Source organism: Rhinatrema bivittatum, chromosome 2 (assembly GCF_901001135.1).
Source record: "Rhinatrema bivittatum chromosome 2, aRhiBiv1.1, whole genome shotgun sequence".
NCBI classification, from domain to species: domain Eukaryota; kingdom Metazoa; phylum Chordata; class Amphibia; order Gymnophiona; family Rhinatrematidae; genus Rhinatrema; species Rhinatrema bivittatum.
The window spans coordinates 240,824,407-240,851,842 of NC_042616.1; the positions used below are offsets into that span (position 1 = coordinate 240,824,407).

The following is a 27,436-nucleotide window of genomic DNA, read 5'->3' on the forward strand; positions in this document are numbered from 1 at the left end:
AAGACTCAAAATGGAATAGCTTTTTTTACATTTTACATTTAAAAAAAGCTATTGTAATGCATATACTTTCACAACACTAAGACTGGCTTACAGTCTGGCATACTCCTATTAAGAAGTGCCTCCTGTGGAAGTGAAGATGCTGTATTTGGGATTTTCCTATTCAGTATTAATTTTAGCTAGATATGTATTGATTTTTATTATTCTTTTGTACTGTAATGTTTTTTTTCTAATGTGTGTGCTTTTATTGACTATTGTTCCTGGTGAAATGGGATTAATCCATCGGAACTGGAAAAAATGGTCCCTACAGAAAGAATTGAAGGAGCAAAAACATTTTCAAAGTAGATTTATTCTACTTTTTCAAGTGAGTATAAACCAAAGAGTTGTTATGATGTAAAATACTATCAATAAAGTATCACTGGTATTAATACCTTAGGTATTACATTACAGTTACACTTACCATGTTCAACATACAAATACAAGGAAGAAATTTACAAAGATCAAAAGGTGATTTCAGTGTATTGAATTAAGACATATATAATAATATATACTGCCAATACCTCTTGCCATGGCTTCTTTAATGATTTTTGTATTGGAAGTCAAGGCATGAAGTGTTTCAAGAACAAGTTGACGGCCTACAGAAAGTGATGGGAAAACATTTTGTTATTAAAAAAGTTAGAATGTATATTCAATTGCAAATTTGTGTTGATAAGCTGTAACAAGTTAAACGTACTCACAAGTAAAAAATTCGTATATTCCAGTCGCAAAATATTAAAAAATTATATAACATTACATTTAAAATGTTCATGAATGAAGGGCCCTAGATGTTTGGTGTCAGCTTACAAGGTTAAGTAGTTGAAATTTTGATTCAAGTATACAAAAAGGATATAAACATTCTCTGGAAATATGTTATTTTCTTTAAAATAGTAAAAATACTCATATTTCAATAGGTCTGAAATGCATATTTATTGAATCAGCACTTCAGTACTTACTTGTCGGCAGTGAATGAAGTAGGGCCAATAAGTTAGGCAAAACCAAAGACTCTGCAATATTGATAACACACTCCTGGTTGCTGGTTACTATATTCACTACCTGTCAGATTAAAAATAAAAATAACATGAAATATATATTTGTCTAAATATTAAAATATGCTGAATATAAGCAAATTTGATGATGGACTTTAATGTAAGAAATCAGGAAAAAGATGAGTAAACATAGTAAAGCAACTATACCACTATGGGTTAGATTATATAAGGAGCGTGCAATTCCCGGCACACGCACATGGATACACCGATTTTATAACATGCGCCGCCAGCGCACCCATGTTATAAAATCTGTTGGCCGCGTGCACATGCGCACGGGAGGGTGTGTGTGTGTGTGTGTGAATTTTAGTAAATTATGTGTGTCTACGCAATCGGGCCTCCCCCAGTTCCCTACTCCCCTGCCTAACCTTCCTTCCCTTTCCCCTCTCCACCTCGACCCCTGAGCCCTACCTAGCTACCCGAGCAGAAGTAGTTTTCACGTGCCGGCAGCTGGCCTCCTGGCCAGTCTCCATCCCGCCTTGCCCCACCCCTTTTTCAAGGCCCGGCACTAGTGCGAGTATCGGGACTTACTGTGTGGCTGAAGCCGTTTGAAAATGCGCGCGGTGCGTGCAGGGCCCAGCCACACACATAAGTCCCATTTTTTACTTGTGCGGCCCTTTGAAAATTCGCCCTTATGCATTCTGTAAATATTACAATTCCCTCAGTATTAAGATGACACAGTAGCACTGGAGATTAAAGCACTATATAATTTATGTCGAAATAGTGGATATTGCTCCTACCAGTGATAACATTAATAAACCTTATTTAGCTGGAAATGGATTTCATCAATTACAATTTTTCTTTTTTTTGGAGGGAAGAAAATGAAAATGAACTTTGAACAAAGATAACTGGTTTGTTCACATCTACTTATCAAATTTTTTTAAAATTACTGTTAATGAACACTGTAATTACCTACCATAAGAGAATATGATTTTAATACACACACAGTAGAACCACAAGCTGGAACACTAATGTAACAGTCTTAGAAAGACATAAATATAAAATATTTATTTAAATAAGAAACAAATATACATCCACAATTTAATGTAGAAAACACAGAATTTTAACAAAAAATTATTCAATCACATCTGAACCAAATTTCTTGTTACAGATAAACTAATCCTTGAATATACACAGGTTCTCCTACTATAAAGCAAATGTTGCTTACCTGTAACAGGTGTTCTCACAGGACAGCAGGATGTTAGTCTTCACATATGGGTGACATCACAGAATGGAGCCCAATCACGGAACACTTTTGTCAAAGTTTCTAGAACTTTGACTGGCACCTAATGGGCATGCCCAGCATGGCACTAACCCTGCAGCCTGCAGGGGTCCCCCTTCAGTCTTGTTTAAAAGCTACAGGAAGTGCCGAAAAATAAAATAAACATAACAAACCCAACACCGTGGGGTGGCGGGCGGGTTTCGTGAGGACTAACATCCTGCTGTCCTGTGAGAACACCTGTTACAGGTAAGCAACATTTGCTTTCTCACAGGACAAGCAGGATGGTAGTCCTCACATATGGGTGAGTACCGAGCTGAGGATGTCCGAACATGCACCAAATGTATCCAGGTGTGCAAAGGCACTAGGACTGGGGTGGAATTTGGCGGAGGGCATCCTGAACCCTAATAGGCAGGCAGAAGGGTGTTGGTACGTCAAGTTGTAAATAGGTTGCGCAAGACAGACTGGCCGAAGATGGAATCTTGTCTTCCGGATTTGTCTAAGCAATAATGGGCTGTAAAGGTATGGAGAGAACTCCAGGTGGCAGCCCTGCAAATGTCAGGAAGCGGCACCGAGCGTAGGTGTGCTACTGAAGTCGCCATGTACCTCACAGAGCGTGCTTTAACCCGGTCTTGAAGTGGAATGCCCACCAGGAGGAGAGAGTCTGCTTACCCACAGGCTGCCCCAATTTGATGGAGTGGAAAGAGACAAACAATTGAGTGCTCTTCCTGTGGGCAGCTGTACGGTCTAGGTAGAACGCTAGAGCCCGTTTTAGAGTCAAGAGTATGCAGAGTCTGTTCTCCTGGATTGGAATGGGACCTGGGAAAAAAAGGTAGATAGTATAATGGATTGATTGAGATGAAACTCCGATACCACCTTAGGCAAGAACTTAGGGTGAGTGTGGCATACTGCCCGGTCCTGCAGAAGTTTATTGTAAGGCGGATAGGTAACTAGAGCCTGTATCTCACTAACTCTGCGAGCCGAAGTGATTGCCAAAAGGAAAATCACGTTCCATGTGAGATAGCGAAGATCACAGGATTGGAGAGGCTCGAATGGTGGCTTCATGAGCCGACCCAAAACCAGGTTGAGGTCCCAAGAAGGGGCCAGAGGACACAGCGGAGGCTTGAGGTGAAGCAAGCCCTTCAGAAAACGTGTCACAAGGGGCTGTACTGAAATAGGAATGTCCCCGATACCTTTATGGAAGGCGGCTGCTGCACTGACATGCATTCTGATGGAGGACATTTTTAGACCAGATTCTGACAAGTGCCAGAGATAGTCTAGAAACCTCATGGTAGGACAGGTAAAGGGGTCAAGGGATTGAGAAGAGCACCATGACTTAAACCTGTTCCATTTGTAAAGAAGGATTTTCTCATGGAAGGCTTCCATGAAGCAATCAGGACACGGGAAACTGGTTCTGAAAGGTTAAGTGGCTGAAGAATTAACCTTTCAACATCCAGGCTGTCAGGGACAAGGCTTGAAGATTGGGGTGGCATAGGTACCCGCCGTTTTGAGTGATCCGAAGCGGGTCCTTTCCGAAGGGAATGTGCCTGCGAATGGAGATATCCTGAAGCATTGGAAACCACATTTGGCGTGGCCAGTGAGGTGCTATCAGAATCATGGTTCCCTTGTCCTGACATAACTTCACGAGAGTCTTTGAGAGAAGTGGAAGTGGAAGGAATGCATATAAGAGACCGGTCGCCCATGAGAGGGAGAACGCATCTCGTGGCTGATAGTATTGGCTGTGAGTGAGAGAGCAAACGTTCTCTAGTTTGTGGTTTTGAAGTGACGCAAAGAGATCTATATGAGGGTAACCCCATTGTTGGAAGATCGAGTCCACCACTGAGGGGTTGAGAGACCACTCGTGTGGCTGAAAGCTGCGACTTAGTTTGTCTGCCAACACATTGTCCACTCCCATCAAGTAGGTGGCCCTGAGGTACATCGAGTGGGAGAGGGCCTCCACCCATATCTGCGCAGCTTCCTGACACAGAAGGTAGGAGCCCATCCCTCCCTGTTTGTTCATGTACCACATGGCCACCTGGTTGTCCATCTGAATCAGGATGACTTGATTGGATAGGCGATCCTGAAATACCCTGAGAGCATATCTGATTGCTCGAAGCTCCAGGAAATTGATTTGGTGTTTGGCTTCCTCTGGAGACCAAGATCCTTGTGTCTGCAATTCGGCCACATGGGCTCCCCAGCTGAGGTTGGAAGCATCAGTGGTGAGAATTATTTGAGGATCTGGAGCCTGGAAGGGCAAGCCTTGGAGGAGATTGATCTGATTTTTCCACCAGGCTAGAGACTGACTGAGTGAGTCGGTGACTTAGACAATAGTCGACAGGGGCTGAATGGATTGAATCCATTGTGACCTTAGAGTCTAACTGCATGACTCATGGCCAAGCGGGCCCTTGGGGTAACCTAAACCGAGGACGCCATGTGTCCCAGCAGGATGAGGAAGTGGCATGCAGTCGTGCGGTGCTGAGACTGCAGCTGAAGTGCAAGAGAGACAGTTCGCTGAAGAGGCAGAAAACCTTTTGCCTGCAAGGTGTCCAAGTCTGCCCCTATGAATGATAAAGTTTGAGATGGAACTAAGAAGGATTTGTTGTAGTTGACGAGAAATCCTAGCGAAATCAGAGTGTGTAAGGTAAGATGTAGGGACGACAGAGCAGTTTGCTGAGTGGAAGCCGTGATCAACCAATCGTCTAGATAGGGGTAGACATGAACATCTTGAGTCCTGAGGAAGGCTGCAACTACTACGAGGCATTTTGTGAAGACTCGTGGTGCAGATGCCCGGCCGACTGGAAGCACTCGGTACTGAAGAACTTAGGGCCTACCAGAAATCTCAGGAATCTGCGATGAGATGAAGTTATCGCAATATGTGTGAATGTGTCCTGGAGGTCTAGAGAGCAGAGCCAGTCTCCTCTTTGCAAAAGAGGAAGAAGAGAACCGAAGGTTACCATTTTGAACTTTTCTTGATGGAGGTACTTGTTGAGGGCATGGAGGTCCAGAATTGGATGAACGCCTCCCGATTTTTTGGGGATTAGAATTTACCAGGAATAGAACCCTAGGCCGGGCTAAGAGTAGGGCACTGGTTCTATTGCTTTGGACTGGAGGAGGAGGAGGGAGACCTCCTGTTCCAGGAGAAGTGAGTTGTCGGATGTTTTCCACATTGGTAGAGGTGGGGAGTCCGGTGGGATGGAGAGAAATTTCAGATGATAACCTTGAGCGATTATCGCCAGGACCCACTGGTCTGAGGTGATTGAGTGCCACCTGTTGTTGAAATGGCACAATCGACCTCCCACTGGTATGTGAGGCAGTGGAAGCTGGCTGCTGCTTGCTATGCATGAGTCAAAAACAGGAAGCAAGGCCTGGCTGAGGAGCTGCTTGAGGATTTTGTTTTCGTAGTTGACGAGACAGGGTTTTTTGGAAAGGTCTCATAGAACGAGATCTAGATGGTGGCGGGTAGGATTTCTTCGGACGGAAGAATGACTTCTTAGTGTCCTTTCGGAGAGGCTGTTTTGAAGAATACTGAGAAGGCATCAGAGAGAGCTGACTCAGGGTCTCATGATGGTCCTTGAGTTCCGCCACCGTCCGTTGAATCTGCTCGCCAAACAGATTGTCTCCTACACAGGGCAGGTCGAACATTCTGTCCTGTACTTCAGGGCGAAGGTCCGAAGACTTGAGCCAGGCCCATCTTCTTGCCGAAATAGCTGCTGCAGATACTCTGGCAGCAGTGTCAAAGGTATCGTAAGATGATCTTATCTCATGCTTGCCTGCCTCAAAGCCCTTGTTCACGGAATTGTTGAGGCAGGGAGTCTGTCAATTCTTGTATCTGCTTAAATAAGACCCTGTTGTATTGGGTCATATAGAGCTGATATGAGGTGATTCGGGAGATGAGCATTGAGCCTTCGAAGACACGGCAACCAATGGCATCTAGAAATTTCTGCTCCTTGCCTAGGGGGAAGGAAGAGTGGGGTTTTGATCTCCTTGCCCTCTTTTGGGCTGATTCTACAACCACAGATTGGTGATCCAACTGAGGTTTTTGAAAACCAGGGGCTGACTGTACCAAATAAGTTGTGTCAGCCTTCCTGTTGACTGGAGCAACAGAGCCAGGGTGTTCCCAGCTCTTTTTGAGGAGATCCAGAAGAACCTGGTGAATAGGGATGGAGGTTATTTCCTTGGGAGCATCCAGGAATTGCAACAGCTCCATCATTTGATGCCTGTCATCTTGTTCAGTCTGTAATTGGAAGGGAACCAATTCAGACATCTCCTTCACAAAATTTATGAAGGAAAGGTCCTCCCGGAGAACGCTTCCTGCTTTCAGTAGGAGAAGGTGGTGAAAGCAAGTCATCGGTGTCCGGTGAAGAATCATCAGTCCAGGTATCATAGGGATCAGTACCTGCCCCTCTAGGAACCAGTGGGGAATGGGGCGGTAGAATTCCTGAAGGTCCAGGTCTAGGCTCTGAAGTAATCGAAGGAAGAACTGGAGGCACTGATGAAGGCATCGATGGCACCATCGGACGCATCGGCATCGATGGCTGAGGCATCGGTAGGACCCCCGATGGAGGGATGCGGAACGGTGTTTCTCCTCCCGATGACAAAGTAAGAGGAGAGGGCACTGGAGCCATCGGTGACCCGGGATCCATCTGTGGAAAAGCGGCAATAAGTGCTTCCATCTTCGAGAGCAGCGGTGCCAACGCTGCCGGAATCGGGTCGGTGGTCTGTTCCACGATCGGCACCAGTGTCGGAGGAACTTGGAGTCAATGCATCGCCTTGTCGATGGCCTCCTGAACCATCCGGTCCAGTTCTTCACGGAGACCTGGAGCAATCAGCCCCAGCTCCGGAAGGGGAGAAGGAGGCAGAGGCATAGCCGGAGGGACCTCCGTTAAAGGCAGAGTCGCGGCTCCCGATACCCGTCCAGGTGAGGGTTGCCTTGGTGACCTAGTGGCAGAAAAGGTCGGTGCCGTATGTGGACAGGGGGTTTTCAACGGTGGCTCGGACGATGGTGAAGTTGATATTTTCGCTCCTTCGATGGTCCGAGATTTCCAATGGCGATGTTTCTCTCTACGATCCCCTCGGTCCTGAGGGGGAGTAGAGGTAGTTGAAGGCCGAGAAGTCGTTTACGCCGGACGGTCACCGGCCGGTGGTCAATACTGGCGCAAAGTGGATGGTGCCAGTTCAGACGACATCGATGCAATCGATGGCATCGGGGTTTGAGCACGGAAGAGAAGTTCCATCTTCTCCATTCTGGCCTTACGACCCTTTGGTGTCATTAGAGCACATTTGGTGCAGGTCAGGACATCGTGCTCACATCCAAGACACATTACACAGACCTTATGAGGGTCTGTTATGGACATGGTGTGGTTACAGTCTGAGCACCGACGGAACCTCGACACCATGGCCTTGAAATATTTGAGCCGCAGTATGGTTGATGGCCAGTAGACCGCAAGGGCCAAACTTGACGGGAATCAACCGAAAATGGGCAAAAAACTTACCGGAGTACCGTGGACTGAAAAAGGTTAACGGAGGGACCGACCCCTGTGGGGCAATTTAACTTTAAATAATTCCGTGAGGAAAATTCCTGTCAGGAATACTTGCAGAGCTCCTTAACTGCGTGGAAACTGCTGCGCGGAAAAAAGAAGACTGAAGAGGGACCCCTGCTGGCTGCACGGTTAGTGCCATGCTGGGCATGCCCAGTAGGGGCCAGTCAAAGTTCTAGAAACTTTGACAAAAGTGTTCCGTGATTGGGCTCCATCCTGTGATGTCACCCATATGTGAGGACTACTATTCTGCTTGTCCTGTGAGAAAGTCCTTTGTGAGGATACATGTCACAAATCACCGAATATACTAGTCCATAAAACTGAGTTAAATTAGCAGTTGTCTTAATGAGTACTAAAAAGCACAATGAAGGTTCCTCATTCCTCAACAAAAACCCTTTATTTCACCTGCGATGGCTTCCTCAGGGGGAAAGTTGTAAATATATCGAGGATTCAAAAGGATGGTTTTCAGAGTCAAAAAATGAATTATTGACAAAATTAGTCAACTCAGCGTTGTGTAGTAAAGTATTCTTCAAAAATTTGTATAAAATCTCAGCCTTGTATCAATGGTAGGAACCCCAAATTGAGCTTCTAATGGCTGTCATTAGCTGAAATAACAGAGGCAACAAATCCAGAATACTGTTTCAGGAACTATGGGCTGACATGTCTAACTTATTGCAAAGTGAGTGAAACAAGCACACCTGTTGTAAGCAAGCCTGGTAGAACAGCTACCTGGAGAATAGCTAACTGCAATAAGTGATTTGTGAGCATCTCATCAACACGAGTAGAGCTGCAGAACCATTCAAAGCTGCTGCAGATGGGAACTACTTTGAGGCAACATCAAACAGCAGAAACAAATAAGACTTTAGATATTATGGAGGAGCGCTCTGGCTAGCTCTGAATTGGGTTCTGCTTTGTTCAGGGCTTGTGCTTTGTGTGCTGAGCCATGTCTTTTTATTCTGTCACCTTTTGGACTGTGCCCAGATTCTTACTTTAAAGGGCAATACGCATGCTGACAAGAACAGCATTAACACTAAAAAAAAAAAAATTAAATAAATGGCTTACCCTATTCAAACAACATGCCTGGCTGAAAAGGTGCCACTACATCATAAACATCTACACCAGCTATTTTGTAATTAGCTACTTGATCATTTGAGATGCCATATTTGCATGTCCAGGCCAGAATTTGAAGACCAATATAGCACTGGTGCCAGTGATTCTACCAAAAGCTCTCTGCCCAAAGTAAAGATAAACACTCATATACCCTGTGGAATACTGTATGGCTTTCTGAATAATGGCCATTGAAATTTGTGTGTTTATAGCATACACTAATTCAAAATGGGTCTCTAAAAAAGAGAATTCCGAACAGCAGCAACTGGAATAGTACGCAAGGGACCATTCATAATGCCCATGCTTAATATAAAATTTATATGCCTCAGGCTCTTTATAACCATAATGGCCATATCCGCACCAACTACTTTCTTATTTTTTTGATTTTTGGAAAATATAGGAAAATTAGTTCTTACCTGTTAATTTTCGTTCCTGTAGTACTACGGATCAGTCCAGACCATGGGTTGAGCTTCCTGTCCAGCAGATGGAGACAGACCAAAACTGAAAGGGTATCCTATAGCAGGCCAGAGCCTACCCTGCAGCCCTTCAGTATAACCATCGTCAAAGCAGATAAGAACAAAGATAACCAAGAAGATGATCAAGCAAGTAACAAAAAAACTCAAGTGAGTAACCAACTAACTAGAACATTGAATGAATTCAGTAGGAGAATGCTCTTGCATATCCTTGATCATCAAACAGAGATGCTTCCGGTGTCCTTAAGATAATGATAGGTATCCTTCTTCCAGAGACCTGTAGAAAGAGCTTCGAGTGGATGGCAGAAAAAAGAAAAAACAGGGAAGGGTGGTGTCTGGACTGATCCATGGTACTACAGGAACGAGAATTAACAGGTAAGAACTAATTTTCCTTTCCCTGTACGTACCCAGATCAGTCCAGACCGTGGGATGTACCAAAGCTTCCCTAAAACGGGTGGGACTGAGACAATACCACTCGAAGCACCTACCGACCAAAAGAACCAAAAACTGGTGCTTGCACATCAAGATGGTAATGGAAAGCAAAAGTATGCAGGGATTTCTATGTAGCGGCCCTGCATATTTCCTGCGGAGAGATCGATTGACTCTCCGCTCACAAAGTAGCCTGAGAATGCATAGAATGAGCTCTTAGGCCCTCCGGAATTGCCCGACCTTGGCAGATATAGGCTGACGAAATCGCCTCCTTCAACCACCGGGCAATAGTAGAATTAGAAGCCTGTTTGCCCCTATTTGGACCACTCCAGAGAACAAAAAGATGATCAGAGGCCCGAAACTCATTGGTGACCTGGAGGTAGCGCAGTAACATTCCCTTCACATCAAGCCAGCGAAGATCACCCTCAACTGGACTCGCGATGTCCTCTGGAGAGAACGCGGGAAGCTCCACCGACTGGTTGACATAAAAAGAAGAAACAACCTTCGGCAAGAAGGAAGGAACAGTTTTGAGAGAAACCCCTGAATCAGAAAACCGCACGAAGGGCTCCCAACAGGACAATGCTTGGATCTCCGATACCCGAACGGAACAAAGAGACACCAGAAAGACTGTCTTAAACGTAAGATCCTTGAGTGTAGCCTGACGGAGAGGTTCAAACGGAGCCACACAGAGAGCCTGAAGGACCAAATTTAGACTCTAGGACGGACAAGTGGACCAGACAGGCGGCCTCAAATGCTTGGCACCCCTCAGGAACCGAACAACGTCCGGGTGAGATGCCACAGCATGACATTCCACTTGACCTAAGAGAGAGCCGAGAGCGGACACTTGGACGCGCAACGAGCTAAAGGAAAGCCCCTCGGAAAGACTCTTCTGAAGGAAAGAAAGAACCACCGAGACCGGGGCCAAACGCGCCGAAACACCAGATTCAGCACATACATTCTCAAAGACTTTCCAAACGCGTACATAAGCCAAAGAAGTAGATGGCTTACGAGCCTGAAGGAGGGTAGAGATAACTTCCTCCTTATATCCTGTCTCAGTCTTCTCCGTTCAAAAGCCAGGCTGCTAGACAAAAGCAATCCGCCTGATCGAAAGATACGGGACCCTGCCGTAGCAGGCGCGGGAAATGACAGAGACGAAGAGGCCCGTCCGTCGCCAGGTTTACCAGATCCACGAACCACGGCCTGTGGGGCCATTCGGGAGCCACCAGGAAGACCGGCCCTTTGTGAAGTTCTATTCTTTGGAGAACTTTGCCCATGAGAGGCCAGGGAGGAAACACGTAGAGGACGACGTCGTGGGGCCAGGGGAGATCCAGAGCATCCACTCCCTCTGAACAGTGCTCCATCCAGCGGCAGAAGAACCTGTTGGCTTTGGCATTGCCCAAGGTTGCCATGGGGTCCAGGTGAGGGGGACCCCACCTGTTGATGATCAGATCCATCGCTCTGTCCAAGAGCTCCCACTCGTCAGGATCGAGACTCTGGCGGCTCAGGAAATCGGCTTGCACATTCTCCTTTCCCGCTATGTGGGAGGCTGCTAGACACACCAGATGATGCTCCGCCCAGGCAAGGAGCCGGCTGGCTTCCAAGGCTACCAGACGACTCCGGGTGCCCCCTTGCTGATTGATATAGGCTACCGTAGTGGAGTTGTCGAAAAGGATTCTTACCGCCCTGCTGCGGAGTAGAGGGAGAAAAACCTGAAGAGCCAGACGGACCGCCCGGGCCTCCAGGTGATTGATGTGCCAGCGGGACTGGCCTGCTGACCAGTAACCCTGCGTGGTCTGTGTCTGGCAGACCGCTCCCCAGCCGGAGAGATTGGCATCCGTCGTGACTATAATCCACTGTGGAGTCTGAAGGGGCAACCCCCTCAGGAGGGGCGGAAGCGATAGCCACCACTGTATGTCGGCGACAGTAGAGTCCGAAAGTGGGAGAATCGTCTGAAACTGTTCCAACACCGGCTGCCAACGGGATAGCAAAGCTCTCTGTAATGGTCGCATATGCGTAAAAGCCCAAGGAACCAGGTCGATGTGGAAGCCATGGTCCCCAGGACCTGAAAGTAGTCCCACGCCATAGGAAGTGGGAGTGAGAGCAGGTTGCGCACTTGATCCATAAGCTTGGACGCCCGAGTGTGTGGCAGGAACACCTTGCTGACCTGGGTATCGAAGCGTGCCCCCAGAAATTCCAACACCTAGGACGATTCTCTATCGACTGCCTGTCGATAGAGAATCTCTGACTTGGCTTGCACGAGCCAGTCGTCCAGGTAAGGATGGACCAGGACTCCTCCTCACCGGAGGGCGGCCACCACTACCACCATGACTTTGGTGAAAGTGCGCGGCGCGGTGGCTAGACTGAATGGCAGCACCCGGAACTGAAAATGCTGGTCCAGGATGTGGAAGCGAAGATACGTCTGATGCTCGTGACGAATCGGGATGTGTAAGTAAGCCTCCTTCAGGTCGAGAGAGGCCAGATATTCGCCGGAGTGAACAGCCGCTATGACCGCCCTCAGGGTCTCCATCCGAAAATGTGGTACCTTGAGGGCCTGGTTGACTCTCTTGAGGTCCAAAATTGGACGGAAGGAACTGTCCTTTTTTGGCACTATGAAGTAGATGGAATACTGGCCGGCGCCAAGTTCGTCCGTCGGGACTGGGACAATAGCCCCCAGTCCCTGGAGCCTGGTGAGAGTTTGATCTACGGCAGCCCGCTTCAGAGGTCCGAAGGAGAGACTACGTGCAGATCCGGCAGTTCTCGAGCAAACTCTAAAGTGTAACCATTTCTTATAATCTCGAGGACCCACTGGACTGACGTAATTTTGGCCCATTCCTCGTAAAACAGGGAGAGATGACCACCGAGGCTGGGAACGGAGGAATGGGCTGGCCGAATCTCATTGGGAAACTGGCTTGGGCGTGGAGCGCTGAGGAGCACCATCTTGGAAGGACCGGTGGCCTCGAAAGTACTGAGACTAAGATTGAGATCTGGAGGGATAACCTCTTGCAGAGGCACCTCGCGCCCGCACATTATATTTACGCTGGCCCCTGAAGCAGGAACGAGAGGGAACAAAAGCTCTTGACTGTTGCACCTTGTTCTCACCCAAGGAATTAATAAGCTGCTCAAGGTCCTCGCCAAAGAGCAACTTACCCTTAAAAGGCAGAGTGCCCAACTGAGACTTGAACGATGGGTCCACCGACCAAGTACATAACCAGAGGAGGAGTCTAGCCATCACCTTTGCCTGGACTCGGAGGAGATCGTACAGGGCATCCACCCCATACGCATTGGCACCGTCCAAACGTTCAGCCTGCTCCGCCTCTGCAGACGGGAGGTCCTGGGTGCCGAGTAATTGTTGGACCCACCTAAGTCTTGCCCACTGCATGAGACTGCTGCAGATTGTCGCCCGAACTCCCAGGGCCAGAACTTTGAAGATACGTTTGAGATGGAATTCAAGCTTGCGATCCTGCACATCCTTCAGGGCCATGGCTTCCACCACTGGAATGGTGGTATGCTTGGTAACAGCAGAGACTGAAGAATCCACTGTGGGAATTTTCAGCATGTCCAGGCAGTCCTCAGGGAGAGGATAGAACTTGTCCATGGCTCTCCCTATGCGAAGCCCCACTTCGGGAGCTTCCCATTCCCAGAGGAGAAGCAACTTGTGCATAGGATGGAAGGGAAAAGTGCAGGCTGGAGCCCTAAGTCCCACCAGGACCGGATCCATATGCGCAGGTAGCGTGGCCGTAAGAGAATCCGCAAGGGACCCCTCGATCCCTAACTCCTGAAGAACAAAGGGAATGAAGGGCTCCAGTTCTTCCCTTTGAAATAACAGTATCACCCAGGGGTCATCCCCTTCCGGGGGGGGGGGGGGGGGGGCGCCTCCGCCAAATCCGCATCCTGGACCGGAGCCACCAGAGGAACCAGTGGGTCGGGGGGGGGGGGGGGGGGGGGGGGCCCCGGCACCACTCGCACCCTGACAGGCCGCTGCGGATCCGGAGCCGCGGGGGCATGCGGAAGGGGGCATCCGCGGAATCTTGGCCGGAAGAGGACCTGAGGAGGGGTCCTCCTTCTCCTGCAAGCTGGCCAGGTAAGATTTGTGCATTAAAAGCACAAACTCAGAAGAAAAACGTGGCCTGGACTTGCAGGAGGGGAGGGGAGTAAGGAAGGGGGGGGGGGGTCGGGGACCACATCCTGGGGCTGCACGGGCTTAAATTGGGGGGGGGGGGACGACTGCCAAAATTGAGTACTCACCCTCCTGCAGCCCCGAATCGGGGGCTGCCGAGACTCCCAAGATGGCCGCCGATCCCACGGTTTGCCGACCCGGGAACTGCCTAGCCATGCGGTGGGAGGATCGACCACGGGTTTGATTTTTTGTCGCTGCAGGGGAGGGGCCCTCCCCACCCGGCAGATATCCAGAGCAAAGTCCCTTGCGCCAGAGGCACGACGAGGGCTCTCCACACGCGAGGCAGCAGTGCGAACGCGGCATACTCTGAGGGCAGAAGCCACGAGCAGGAAGAAATCAGCTGGACTGTGCTTCCGGGAGGATCGAACACTGCTCGCTCCTCAGCAAAAAAAAACCTCGGCTGCTGGCAAAAAGCGAGAAAAAGCCCAGTACACACACTTTCTTTTTTTTTGAACTTCACATAGGGGAATGGCAAATCCCTGAAGGCACTGCCGGGGAAAGAGCGTCCCGGAGCAAAAGCAGACAGGTAGGGGGGAGTGACTCGACCACTTTGACATTTGTGCAATGTTCTCTCAACCTAGCTTGATGGACTCTCTACCTGGGTAACATCAAGCTAGGTTGAGAGAACACTGCACAAATCTCATCTTTGAGTGAGTTTCCTCACTCTGAGGGTCATTAAATCTTCACGAGAGGGAGGAAGTGACGTCATCCATGCAGATGGCAGCCTAGAACTGTGTCTCCTCCACCTCGAGACAGCATCTATTTGCATCGAGCACTCAAACAGGCATTAATCGGTGCCCAACAGCCTACGGAACACCATAAGACCTCACTGATGTCGAGTCGGCGAAAACCGCTTGATTTTAAGAAATATTCTTATCATAAACTCGCGGCGGCTGGCGACTCGCTGGGAAACAACATGGCGGCCGGCACAGAGGAAACTGCAGATTCGATGGAGGAGCTGGCGGACGAGCAGCTTGACAATTCTGAGTTACCCACCAAAGCGGATATGAAACGATGGTTTGAAGACTTGAAACTTGACCTGGCCGCTAATACTGCCGATCTCCGCTCCTCTATTGAGGAACTTAAAGGGGACATTGCCGAGAATGGTCGGCGATTATTTGAAGTAGAGACCAGGGCGGAAGCCAACAGTGAGGCGGTCAAAGTTAATCGAGCCACGCTAACTCAAATGCGCTCTGAAGTGGACCAGTTACAAGAAAAGATCGAAGACCTCGAAAACAGGTCACGGCGAAACAACCTCCGGTTTCGTGGAGTGCCGGAACTAGCGGAATACTTAGACTGCACAGCAGTGGTGGCTCAAATCAGCGCCATGCTGCTTACCGCAGGGGAGATGGCCCAGACGCAGGCGAGAGAGGATGAGGTTAAGCTGGTTCGGGCGCACCGTGCTCTGGGCCCGAAGGTTAACAATTTACCCAGAGACATCATTGCCTGCTTTCAGGACTTTGTTCTTAAAGATAAGTTAGCTGGTATTGCTCGAAAACAAAATAAATGGCAATGGCAGGGGCACGAGATAATGATCTTTATAGATCTCTCGCCGATGACCATCAAAAAACGGAGGGACTTCAAGCCAGTAACAGAGCTTCTGCGGCGGGAAGATATCCGGTATCGATGGTTGTTCCCCTTTGGGATATCTTTCTCAGTAAAGGGTGACTCACATCGTGTGAAAACCCCCACAGAGGCCTCTCAAGTTTTACAGGAGGCGGGCTATGGCGTGATCGCGGGGCTCCAGGCACCCCCCAAGCCTTCTGCGCACCGGGATGACCCCCCCAGATGGCAAAGGGTGAACCGCGGGGACAAGAGGCTGCGGCGGAACCCGGACAAAGATCCGCAGGGCTGAGGATACCCAAGCGGGACGCTGCACTACAGTTCTAAGCCCTAAAGGGGCAGAAAGTGTCGTTCCCGGTGCAGTGATTGATTAGCGCTGGGCTCATCTGTTGTTACAGTTCTACTGCTTATGATACTGGTTCCGACGGGGCAGCTTTCCTCATGTTCTATTCTGTGTTTTTGTTCTTTAGTAAATGGTGGGGCTGCCTTGGGGGAGTCAGGCTCGAGCTAGTTGGTTTATCCTATTTAAGAGTGCTTGAATGCTTACTTTAACAATATAATCTGGTTGTTACCTGTCGGAGGGGGCAGACTTCTGCTGGAATGATTTTGTCCTCCCACATACATATGGTATGGACCTTGGTAAAGGAACATGCTGTAAGGGGGGTGGGAAAGCGGGGAGGGGATATGGAGGTGGGCTCACAATGTCCAGGGTTTTATAGCTGGGGAACTGGGAGATATTTCTTTATAAGGCGGGCTCGATATACATCCTTGCTATGTTGCATGTCAGCTCAATTTATGTGTAATAATGCCTCGCTATGACGACCATCACTATCCAGTCCCTTAATGTTAAGGGGCTTAACACTCCTTTAAAGCGGCAGTCCCTATTTTCAGATTTGGGCCAGCGCAAGATCACGATTGCACTGCTTCAGGAAACGCATCTCAAAAAACGATATGAGCGCTTGCTCCGAACTAGTAATTTCCCTGGGCAGTACTGGGCTGCAAGGCCGCTAGCGCACAAATACCTGGGGGTGGGTATTCTCATCCACAAAGACCTCCACTATGAATATATAGCTGATTACTCAGACCCCGAGGGTAGATATGTTATGGTGATCGTGGTCATTGCTGGGGTAAAATATTCTTTACTCAGTGTTTATGCTCCCAACGCCGCCCAGGATATATTTCTGGACCGCTTATCTCAGTTTATTGAACAAAGTGCTGAGGGTCACCTCATAATAGGAGGGGACTTCAATTTAACTACTAACCCTCGGTTGGATAACTCTAATGGGAGTACCCAAACCAAGAAGAGGGTGCGCCTGAGTTTTCATAGCTTCCTCAGACGTTACAACTTGATTGATACATGGAGGGTATGGCACCCGAAACAGAGAATTTATACCTTTTATTCTAGAGCACATAAGACATATTCTAGAATTGATTATCTGCTAGTTGATAAAGGCTGCGCAAACCAGGTTACCCAACCGGTTATTGGGGCTATTACATGGTCGGACCATGGCCCAGTATCGTTACAGATGGCGGTTTTGGCATATGACAAAGGCCTCCGTTACTGGAAGATTAATGATAGCCTGTTAGAGGATGAAGATTTCTGTGCTCTTTTATATTCTGATATTCAGGAATATTTACTAATTAACGACACCCCAGACGTTTCCCCGACTACGCTTTGGGATTGCCTTAAGGCTGTTATTAGGGGCAAACTCATAGCTAAAGGGGCACATATTAAAAAGCAAAAGCAGCGGGATAAAATGGAGACCATCCAGCAATTACAAAGGCTGGCGCTTATCCACTCCAGAACGGGAGACCCTGGCACTTTGAAGCAAATGGATCAATTACGTATGCACTTGGTGGACATAGAGGCGGCGCAGGTAGCATTTCAGTTAGAACGAGTAAAACAGCTTTTCTATGAAGGTGGGAATAAGGCGGGGCGAAATTTGGCACGAAAGTTGAAGGCTAGGCAAGCCCAACTTAATATAGTCAAGGTGAAAGACGAACAGGGGGAAATTCTTACTTCCAATACGGACATAAGACAACGATTTACGAGATTCTATTCTGAACTATATGCCTCTAATTCTCAGATATGCCCAGAAGCGATAGATGAGTACTTACAACCCATTCCACTTCCGCAGGTCTCAACGGCAGACCAAAAATTTTTAACTAGGGATATCACTGCTGCGGAGGTCATGTGGGCGATTAAATCACTAAAGGTGGGCAAATCCCCTGGCTTGGACGGGTTTAATGCTGTTTTTTATAAAAAATTTGCTGCCATTCTAGTGCCACCCCTAGTGCAACTGTTCAATGCGCTACAGGATCAGTGTTCCTTGTCCAAGGAGGCCAACTTGGCAGGCGTGACCCTGATAGTTAAGCCTGGGCGTGACCCCACAGTCTGCGGTTCATACCGCCCCATCTCCTTGATCAACCTGGACTTGAAACTTTTGGCGAAAATCTTAGCTCAACGGCTTAACGCCTTCCTTCCTGAGTTAGTTAACCCGGACCAGTCGGGTTTTATACCAGGCCGGATGGCCTCCGACAATGTCCGTAAGGCAGTTGATGCCATGTGGTGGGCGAGATCCCAGCGCATCCCTATGACACTTTTAGCAGTCGACGCCGAAAAGGCTTTTGACCTAGTACACTGGCCTTTCTTATTCCATATCCTGCGAAAGTTTAATTTAGGGGACAAATATATTCGGTGGATTTCAAAATTATATGAGGCGCCCACAGCCAGCTTAAAAATAAATGGGGGATACTCTCACTCTTTTGCCGTCCAACGGGGGACGCGGCAGGGGTGTCCTCTATCACCTCTCTTATTTGCCCTTTTCTTGGAACCCTTCACATATAGGGTCAGACATAACCCAAGCATTCTGGGGGTTCAGGTTGGGGAGTTTTCCTCTAAATTGTCTCTTTTTGCGGACGACTTGCTGTTTACCATTACTGACCCGATGACTTCCTTACGGGCGTTATCCACGGAACTTCATGCTTTCAGTGCAGTTTCAGGTTTTACTATTAACTGGGGAAAATCTGAACTTTTAAATATATCTTTGACTTCTGAGATGGTTGCCCAGATTACGCGGCAATTCCCATTTCGCTGGGCCAAACATCAGCTTAAATACCTGGGAGTGCACTTGGGGGTGGACACTGATTTGTTTCAGTTAAACTACCCGCCATTGTTGGCTAAAATCTATAAAGACCTAGAAGAATGGGACCGTTATCATATCTCCTGGTTGGGGAGACTAGCGGTCCTAAAAATGAACATTTTGCCCAGGTTACTATATTTGTTTCAAACCCTACCCATTGCAATTCCCACCAAGCTCCTGGACAAATGGCAAAAGCGGCTGAACAAATACTTATGGAAGGGCAAGAAATCTAGGATTGCCAAAGAGACCCTATACTTACCACGTCTACAGGGGGGTCTGGGTATGCCTCACCTTGCTCGGTATCTAGGGGCTGCTCAGCTCAAAGCGGCCGTTGATTGGCATCGTACTAAGCACTGTCAGCCCTGGGTTCAAATGGAGCAAGCGCTTTTGGGGAAGTTACCTATAGGAGCTTTGTTATGGTAAAAGAGGGCTACCTGGATGCCAGAGGCCAAACTCCCTGAGCCAGTAGAGGTCACTCTTTCCACATGGAGCCAATGGAAAACAACCCTGGTGGGCACGCAACACACTTTCCAAAGCACTTACTTATTTCACAATAAAGCCTTTAGGCCAGCGGGTCATCCACAGGCTCTCTCACATTGGATTCAGCAGGGTATTACACAATTTGCACATATATGGGCGCCGGGAGGGTTGACCCCCTTTCCCACTCTCAGAGATAGATTCCAGCTCTCTACGGTGGATCACTTTAAATATCTACAGGTCAGACATTTTGTACAAAGATCTCAAGTGGAAAGTGATCTGGCAAAGGGTATCCCTACATTTGAAAATATGTGCCGCCATGCTGACAAGGTTGACAAACATATCTCTAACTTATATGGCTTGTTGAGTGGTAGATTTAACATGTTGGCATCCCATATAAAAGCTTGGCAATCCGATTTACAATGTGATTGGACTGGGGAGGACTGGCTGCGAATATTTCAGGGGTTACGGAAAGGGTTAATATCTGCCCAGCACATCGAGAACGGCTATAAACTGTTTTTTAGGTGGTACATCACTCCCACTCAAATACAGCACATGGTGCCGGGCTCCAATGGCCTATGTTGGATGCAATGTCAGGGACGGGGCACTTTCTTCCACCTTTGGTGGATGTGTCCCAGGATTACCCAGCTGTGGACAATGGTTTCTACCTGGATTACAACAATCTTGAACATTCAAATTCAGTTGACTCCATCGCAAGCGCTGCTAAATGACAACAGGAAAGACGGTTTCAGATTTCATGACTATTTTATTAAATTTGTGGTCACAGCAACGAGATGTCTTATAGCACTTCACTGGAAGGACACCAGGGTCCCCACCTTACAGATGGTACAGGCCTCAGTGAGAAATGTGTACAGCTTGGGACGCATTACAGCATATAAGAACAAATCTCTTTCTAACTTTTATAAGATATGGGGACCATATGAACGATGGCTACAGGTCCACTCGGGCTGAATACCTATCTTACCATCTTGGAAACCATTTCTAAACAGGGAGAGGGGGCAGGTATAGACTATTTGGGATTCACAACACATACTGGAGTACTGGGGGCCGCTACACTTGATGGGTCTGGCGAGATCTGCCTTTATGAGGTGACTTATTCCTAGTTCACCCTTAATGTTTCCAACTCATGTTGCTTTCTGGAGTTGTTTGCACACCTCTATAGGGGGAGGGAGGGTAATTGGGGATTTGAAGCTTATAATGGCATCTATTATTGTTACAGAATGCTCACATTGATGATTGTGTTTTCCATTTGATTTATTCTGTACCAAGTGGATTGTGTATAGGTTTTTCAATGTTTGCCAATAAAAATTTAAATTAAAAAAAATAAAATAAATCTTCACGAGAGCACTGTTATGTTCGTACGTCTCACTTTGAATGTCAAAGTGGCTCCTGACCCCTATACTAATACCTAAACCTCACCTCAAGTTACTAGGTGGGCCTCTCATAGAGATATAAATACCTAAATACCCATCTAGTGTTAGGGCATTATGCCTAGTCTCGCTCTCTCCCTCCCCCCTCAGTGGCCCTGATAGTAAACATTGTCCCCCCAATGGTTGTATGTAGGAAATACCACAATTCTGGCACTTATCTCAAAGTGCGAAAAAGTTATCGCAATTTGCAGTAACTAAGCTCTTCACATAGATATTAGCGCAAATTGCGATAAACTGGCTATTACCATAAAACACGCCCCTTTTTCTATAGCATGCGATATTTAGTGCATTTTGATAAATCCAGGCCATAATGATGTATGATAAACCACACAAAATTAAGTATTGTATTTCCTATGCAGGAGCTGTAAATGTTAAAATGAACCAAAAAATTTAAAACATTTTAATTTAGTTGCTTAAAACCCACATCAACCTACTCTTCTGTGGCATTCACTCGCAAAAAAGCTGAACATGCAATATTTTTACCTCTAAAGCCAACTGCTGTACTTTACCAGCACCATGAACTCGTAGAAGAGAGAACAACAACTTGAAGTGGCCAATACATTCAGTCTCTGAACCTACAGAACAAAGAAAATGCATGTTTTTCATCTGAAATAAATAGCTGTACCTCTTATAACTGATCACACATACAGACAATATTATACAAGTTGCTTCAACATGTCTCCTTTCCCTCCAACCCCAATTACATTTTTCAATGGTAACTATGAGTTCCTCTCTTTATCATGACAGCTTCACATTGCCCTTGCCCTTCAGACAAGTTCAACTTTCCTTCTAAAATGAAGTTGAAGTATCCTACTCTTATGCCTCTACTACTCATCCCATAATTCTGAAACTCACTCAGAAGTGAAGTAAAATGACTCATGGATTAAAGTCAGAAGTGTGACAAAGTAATCTTTTTTCTCAGGAGTACAATGTAAGATGGTAAACAGAGAGATTCAATTATGAATGAGCATGTTTGTTTTATGTTGCCCTCTCTTCATCAGCTATGGCCATTACACTATGAAAATACACAAAAAAATGCAGAACAAGTAGATTGGAAAGAAAGATACTTATATAGTAAATTAGCAATACAAAGTCCAGCACATATGTTCTGAAATAGCTTGTAAAACTTTTCTTCTGCTGATGTCCAAGTCCTATAACAGCTATATATACTTCACTTCTTTCTGTACAAGTTGGACACAGCTAAAGGGTGACACTTAGAGGCTGGATTCAGGGCCAGTGATTGCAGGGTTCTGGAAAGAATCCTGGTGCATGGACTCCAGCTGATGACTGTCACTGCAACTGACCAGACTAAGTATGTTAGGGGAGGGGGGGGGGGGGGGGGGGGGGGGGGAAATCCCTGGGTAGTTCTGAATAAAGGCTCATGGTGCCAAATCTCAGTTCTGGTTCCAATGAAGGAGGAAACTGCTTGGACAAAAAAGGAAACAGAATTATCTTCTTATAGGGAAATGAAAAGACCAAAGTTAGAACCTCTTGCTCTGTCTTCTCTGCTACTGATTGGACCATTGGACTCATTTATGACCAGCTGCCCACAATTTCTACAGCTCTGGCAATGCCCTTGGGGAGTTTAGATGCTAATGGCACTTTTGGGCTAAATTCCCTTGAGAGAATCTTGAGTTCAGACCAGCAAACCTCTCTGAAACTGCAGTTTGCAACAGTAACTGACAATGCTGTAGAGAATGCAAAGACCAATGTGGCATTAGCAAACCTATCCATATTTGTTGAAAAAAAAATGTATTGCCTTATGCCTTAGGGAAGATAACGCCATTGCAGAAAGACTAAATGAATTCTTTGCCTCCATGTTTACTAATGAGGATGTTGGGGAGATACCAGTTCCAGAGATGGTATTCAGGGGTGATGAGTCAGACGAACTGAACGAAATCACTGTGAACCTGGAAGATGTAGTAGGCCAGATCGACAAACTAAAGAGTAGCAAATCACCTGGACCGGATGGTATGCATCCTAGGGTTCTGAAGGAACTCAAAAATGAAATTTCTGATCTATTAGTTAAAATTTGTAACCAATCATTAAAATCATCCATTGTACCTGAAGACTGGAGGGTGGCCAATGTAACCCCAATATTAAAAAAAAAGGCTCCAGGGGCGATCCGGGTAACTATAGACCAGTGAGCCTGACTTCAGTGCTGGGAAAAATAGTGGAAACTATTCTCAAGATCAAAATTGTAGAGCATATAGAAAGACATGATTTAATGGGACACAGTCAACATGGATTTACCCAAGGGAAGTCTTGCCTAACAAATCTGCTTCATTTTTTTGAAGGGGTTAATAAACATGTGGATAAAGGTGAACCGGTAGATGTAGTGTATTTGGATTTTCAGAAGGCGTTTGACAAAGTCCCTCATGAGAGGCTTCTACGAAAAGTAAAAAGTCATGGGATAGGAGGCGACGTCCTTTCGTGGATTACAAACTGGTTAAAAGACAGGAAACAGAGAGTAGGATTAAATGGTCAATTTTCTCAGTGGAAAAGGGTAAACAGTGGAGTGCCTCAGGGATCTGTACTTGGACCGGTGCTTTTCAATATATATATAAATGATCTGGAAAGGAATACGACGAGTGAGGTTATCAAATTTGCAGATGATACAAAATTATTCAGGGTAGTTAAATCACAAGCAGACTGTGATACATTACAGGAGGACCTTGCAAGACTGGAAGATTGGGCATCCAAATGGCAGATGAAATTTAATGTGGACAAGTGCAAGGTGTTGCAGGTGTTGCATATAGGGAAAAATAACCCTTGCTGTAGTTACACAATGTTAGGTTCCATATCAGGAGCTACCACCCAGGAAAAAGATCTAGGCATCATAGTGGATAATACTTTAAAATTGTCGGCTCAGTGTGCTGCAGCAGTCAAAAAAGCAAATAGAATGTTAGGAATTATTAGGAAGGGAATGGTTAATAGAACGGAAAATGTCATAATGCCTCTGTATTGCTCCATGGTGAGACCGCACCTTGAATACTGTGTACAATTCTGGTCGCCGCATCTCAAAAAAGATATAGTTGCGATGGAGAAGGTACAGAGAAGGGCAACCAAAATGATAAAGGGGATGGAACAGCTCCCCTATGAGGAAAGGCTGAAGAGGTTAGGGCTGTTCAGCTTGGAGAAGAGACGGCTGAGGGGGGATATGATAGAGGTCTTTAAGATCATGAGAGGTCTTGAACAAGTAGATGTGACTCGGTTATTTACACTTTCGAATAATAGAAGGACTAGGGGGCATTCCATGAAGTTAGCAAGTAGCACATTTAAGACTAATCGGAGAAAATACTTTTTCACTCAACGCACAATAAAGCTCTGGAATTTGTTGCCAGAGGATGTGGTTAGTGCAGTTAGTGTAGCTGGGTTCAAAAAAGGTTTGGATAAGTTCTTGGAGGAGAAGTCCATTAATGGCTATTAATCAATTATACTTAGGGAATAGCCACTGCTATTAATTGCATCAGTAGCATGGGTTCTTCTTAGTGTTTGGGTAATTGCCAGGTTCTTGTGGCCTGGTTTTGGCCTCTGTTGGAAACAGGATGCTGGGCTTGATGGACCCTTGGTCTGACCCAGCATGGCAATTTCTTATGTTCTTATGTTCTTAGTAGCACTTTAAAAATAAGTAGCAGTAATAGTAATATGTTGTGTCTTGGCATCTAATTTTTCCTTAAATTTTCTCAAATCATCAAGGTAAGTACTTACAGAACAGCTATGATTTTTGGGACTCAGAGCATTTGATGCATTTCTGAAGGAGAAAGCTATTCAAACTCCAGATCTGAAATCTTACCTGAGGATGCAATTACTGGAAATGGATAGTATGGTTAGTAACATTTCAATATTTACATTTATTATTGTCTATTTTAGTTCAGGCAGGATAACTAGCTTTCCATTATGTGTGGTCCCCGCTTCATTCTAGATGGTCAATTTTAAATCTAATAGGCCATTTTCCTTTAAATGCCATTATCTGCTTACTCTAGAGAAACTGTAGTTTCTCAACTGTAGTTCTTATAGAGTTGATATAATTAAATTATTTCTGAGATTCACTTTCAATTTTATGTAATACTAGTGGAAAAGCGCCTGTCAAAAATGACAGGATAGAATTACATCGCTCTTAATCACCTGTCCAACTTATCCTCTTCCCTCCTAGTCCTCTCTTTTATCCCTCATGAATACAACACTCATGACACCACACCCCCAGTCAGATTTGTGAAAGCTCAGGTTTCCCTTGTCTACCAGTGCCCTCATCTTGCTCCAGAGAAAGCAGAGGTCTTCAAGTGGAGAAACCCAATTTTTCCTGCCCCACCTGTCGAGGCATTCAAGAAGGTTATGGCTCAGCTGCGGTTTTTCCCTATACCATGGTGGATGCTCTGCAATATGAACTGGGGGCATACAGTGCACTGTAAGTGAAAGTAGTGCACACTAATAGCACACAGTATTTGCCTCCAGCACATATTACTCCTGGGGAAATTCTGCACAAAAATATTTAAAATTCTGCACAAAAATATTTAAAATTCTGTGCACAAAAACTTAAAATTCTGCAAACTTCTGCAAACTTTATATTGTCAAAATAACAATTTACATTTTAAATGAATACAGAAAAAAGTTATTACTTAAGAGATGCAGAATTTTAAATATTTTGAGCAGAATTTCCCTAGAAATTCACTGTCCCTTCCACTCACTCTCCTTACTCCCCTGGCCACTTTGCCCTCTCAGGCCCCAACTCCTCCACCTGCCAGTATCTCTTCCCTCCACCTCTAGGCTCAACCCCTTCCACTCTATCACCAGTCCCAGAGAGTTTGACCCTGTTCTCAGTACTGCCCCTCACACATGCTCCCTCTGTCCCTCCCTCTCTCTAGTACACATACATACACCCTCATACAGGCTCCCTCGCTCTCTCGCACACACACACATCCCCTCATACAGGGTCTGTCTTTCTTGCATACACACCCACACAAGCTCCCTTTCTCACACATACATTCTCACACAGGCTACCTATGTGTCTCTCTCTCATGCACACCTTCACATAGGCTGTCTCACACATACACAATCCCTTCACACAGACTAGCACCCTCACATACACACGAGCTCCCAATCTCTCTCTCACACATATACACCTTCATAATCTAATCATATAGGCTCCCTCTCTCTGGCACCCACGCTCAAGCATCCACCCCCCCCCGCTCTCTCACACCTCTCTCCCTATTCTCTCACCTTCCCCTCCCTCACACACACACACACATTCACTCTCACTGGGGCCTTCAGCTTCGCCGTGAGCGGAGCACATTCCGTTCGCGGCACACGTGGGCCTTCATCTTTGCCATGAACGGAACACATCCCGCGGCACACAGGGGGGCCTTCATCTTCGCCGTGAACAGCACGTCAGGGCCTTCATCTTTGCGCGCTCCGTTGGCAGCATGCCGTGGTCTACTCTGACATTTTCTGCGCAGAATTTGGCAATTCTGCGAGGGGGGGGGGGGGGGGAATTCTGCGCAAATTCTGAGCTCCGCAGTAGCGCAGAATTCCCCCAGGACTAACATATGCAGACTGGAGCGCACACACAAAAAAACAAACATGATTTGTCACAAACCGCAGGCAACTACCTTTCTTATACGCAGAGATAACTTGGCCATCAGCAAAAACTATTTTATTTTTAAATGTTTTCCAATTCAAGGGAATTCTGGAGACATATCCTTGTCTTATTCCTGGATTTATTTCAATCAGTTTTGGAAGTTTATTTCTATGATTGATACGTATGTTTTATCATATACATTTTGGATGGCATTTGTTAAAGTGTTCAGGATATCCTCTTTTCACCAAGATATTCAACAGTTTCTTGTGGTCAACCCTATCAAATGCTTTTCAAAATCTAAATTCTGTTCTTTTTTCCTATTTGATTGCAAAAATGTCAGTAATGAGCAGCCTCATCTAAACACATTGTTTTCGCTACTAGTAGAACATCTTGAGACTGCTGTAAGTTAAGACTTTATTTTGTAACCTGTATTTTATTAAACTAATTATTTCACATCATTTCCAGTGAAAACTTGGCAAATGCAATAGTCTTCATCTGAGGTAAACTCCATATTTCCAAAATTCCCTCTTTATGTTGTCTAGTCCAGTAGCTTTTCTATTTGTACATTTTAGCAATGCTTCTTCTAATTCTTTCATACTCAGTAAACCCACATCTACATTAAGCAGAGTTGCTTACCTGTAACAGGTGTTCTGCGAGGACAGCAGGATGTTAGTCCATGTGATGTCATAGATGACATCACATGGACTAACATGTGACTAACATGTGATGTCATAGATGACATCACATGGACATCACATGGAGCTGATGCGGATCCACGTGGGATCCCTCTTCAGTCTCGTAACATAGAATTATGATTAAAATAAAACAGAAGAAACCCAACTCCGCAGGGTGGCAGGCAGGTTTTGTGAGGAATACCAATCTGCTGTCCTCGAAGAACACCTGTAACAGGTAAGCAACTCTGCTTTCTCCAAGGACAAGCAGGATGGTAGTCCTCACACATGGGTGAATCCCTAGCTACAGGCTGCTCCCCAACACAAAAAGGAGACCAACAGACACCCAACTAGGTGCTAACGGGCACAACATCGGTGCTGTTGGTAACAGAGGGAGAGAGCGCCTGAACCCAAACAACGGGCCCTAGGTTGGGAGAATTGGGTTCTACAGGACAGACAGGCCAAACCTACAGTCACACTGGCCATCCAGACAGTAACGTGATGTAAACGTGTGGCGAGAACTCCTCATTGC

The 27,436-nt window shown here is 46.4% G+C and overlaps 1 protein-coding gene across 1 annotated transcript in view; it reads right to left on the minus strand.

Annotated features, from left to right (window-relative positions):
* DNAJC13 (DnaJ heat shock protein family (Hsp40) member C13) overlaps window positions 1–27,436 on the minus strand; it is a 701,712-nt gene that overhangs the window by 134,047 nt on the left and 540,229 nt on the right. Inside the window, 3 exon segments of the mRNA XM_029587070.1 lie at window positions 558–632; window positions 990–1,089; window positions 21,139–21,230. Coding sequence (XP_029442930.1) covers window positions 558–632; window positions 990–1,089; window positions 21,139–21,230 — 267 coding nt within the window.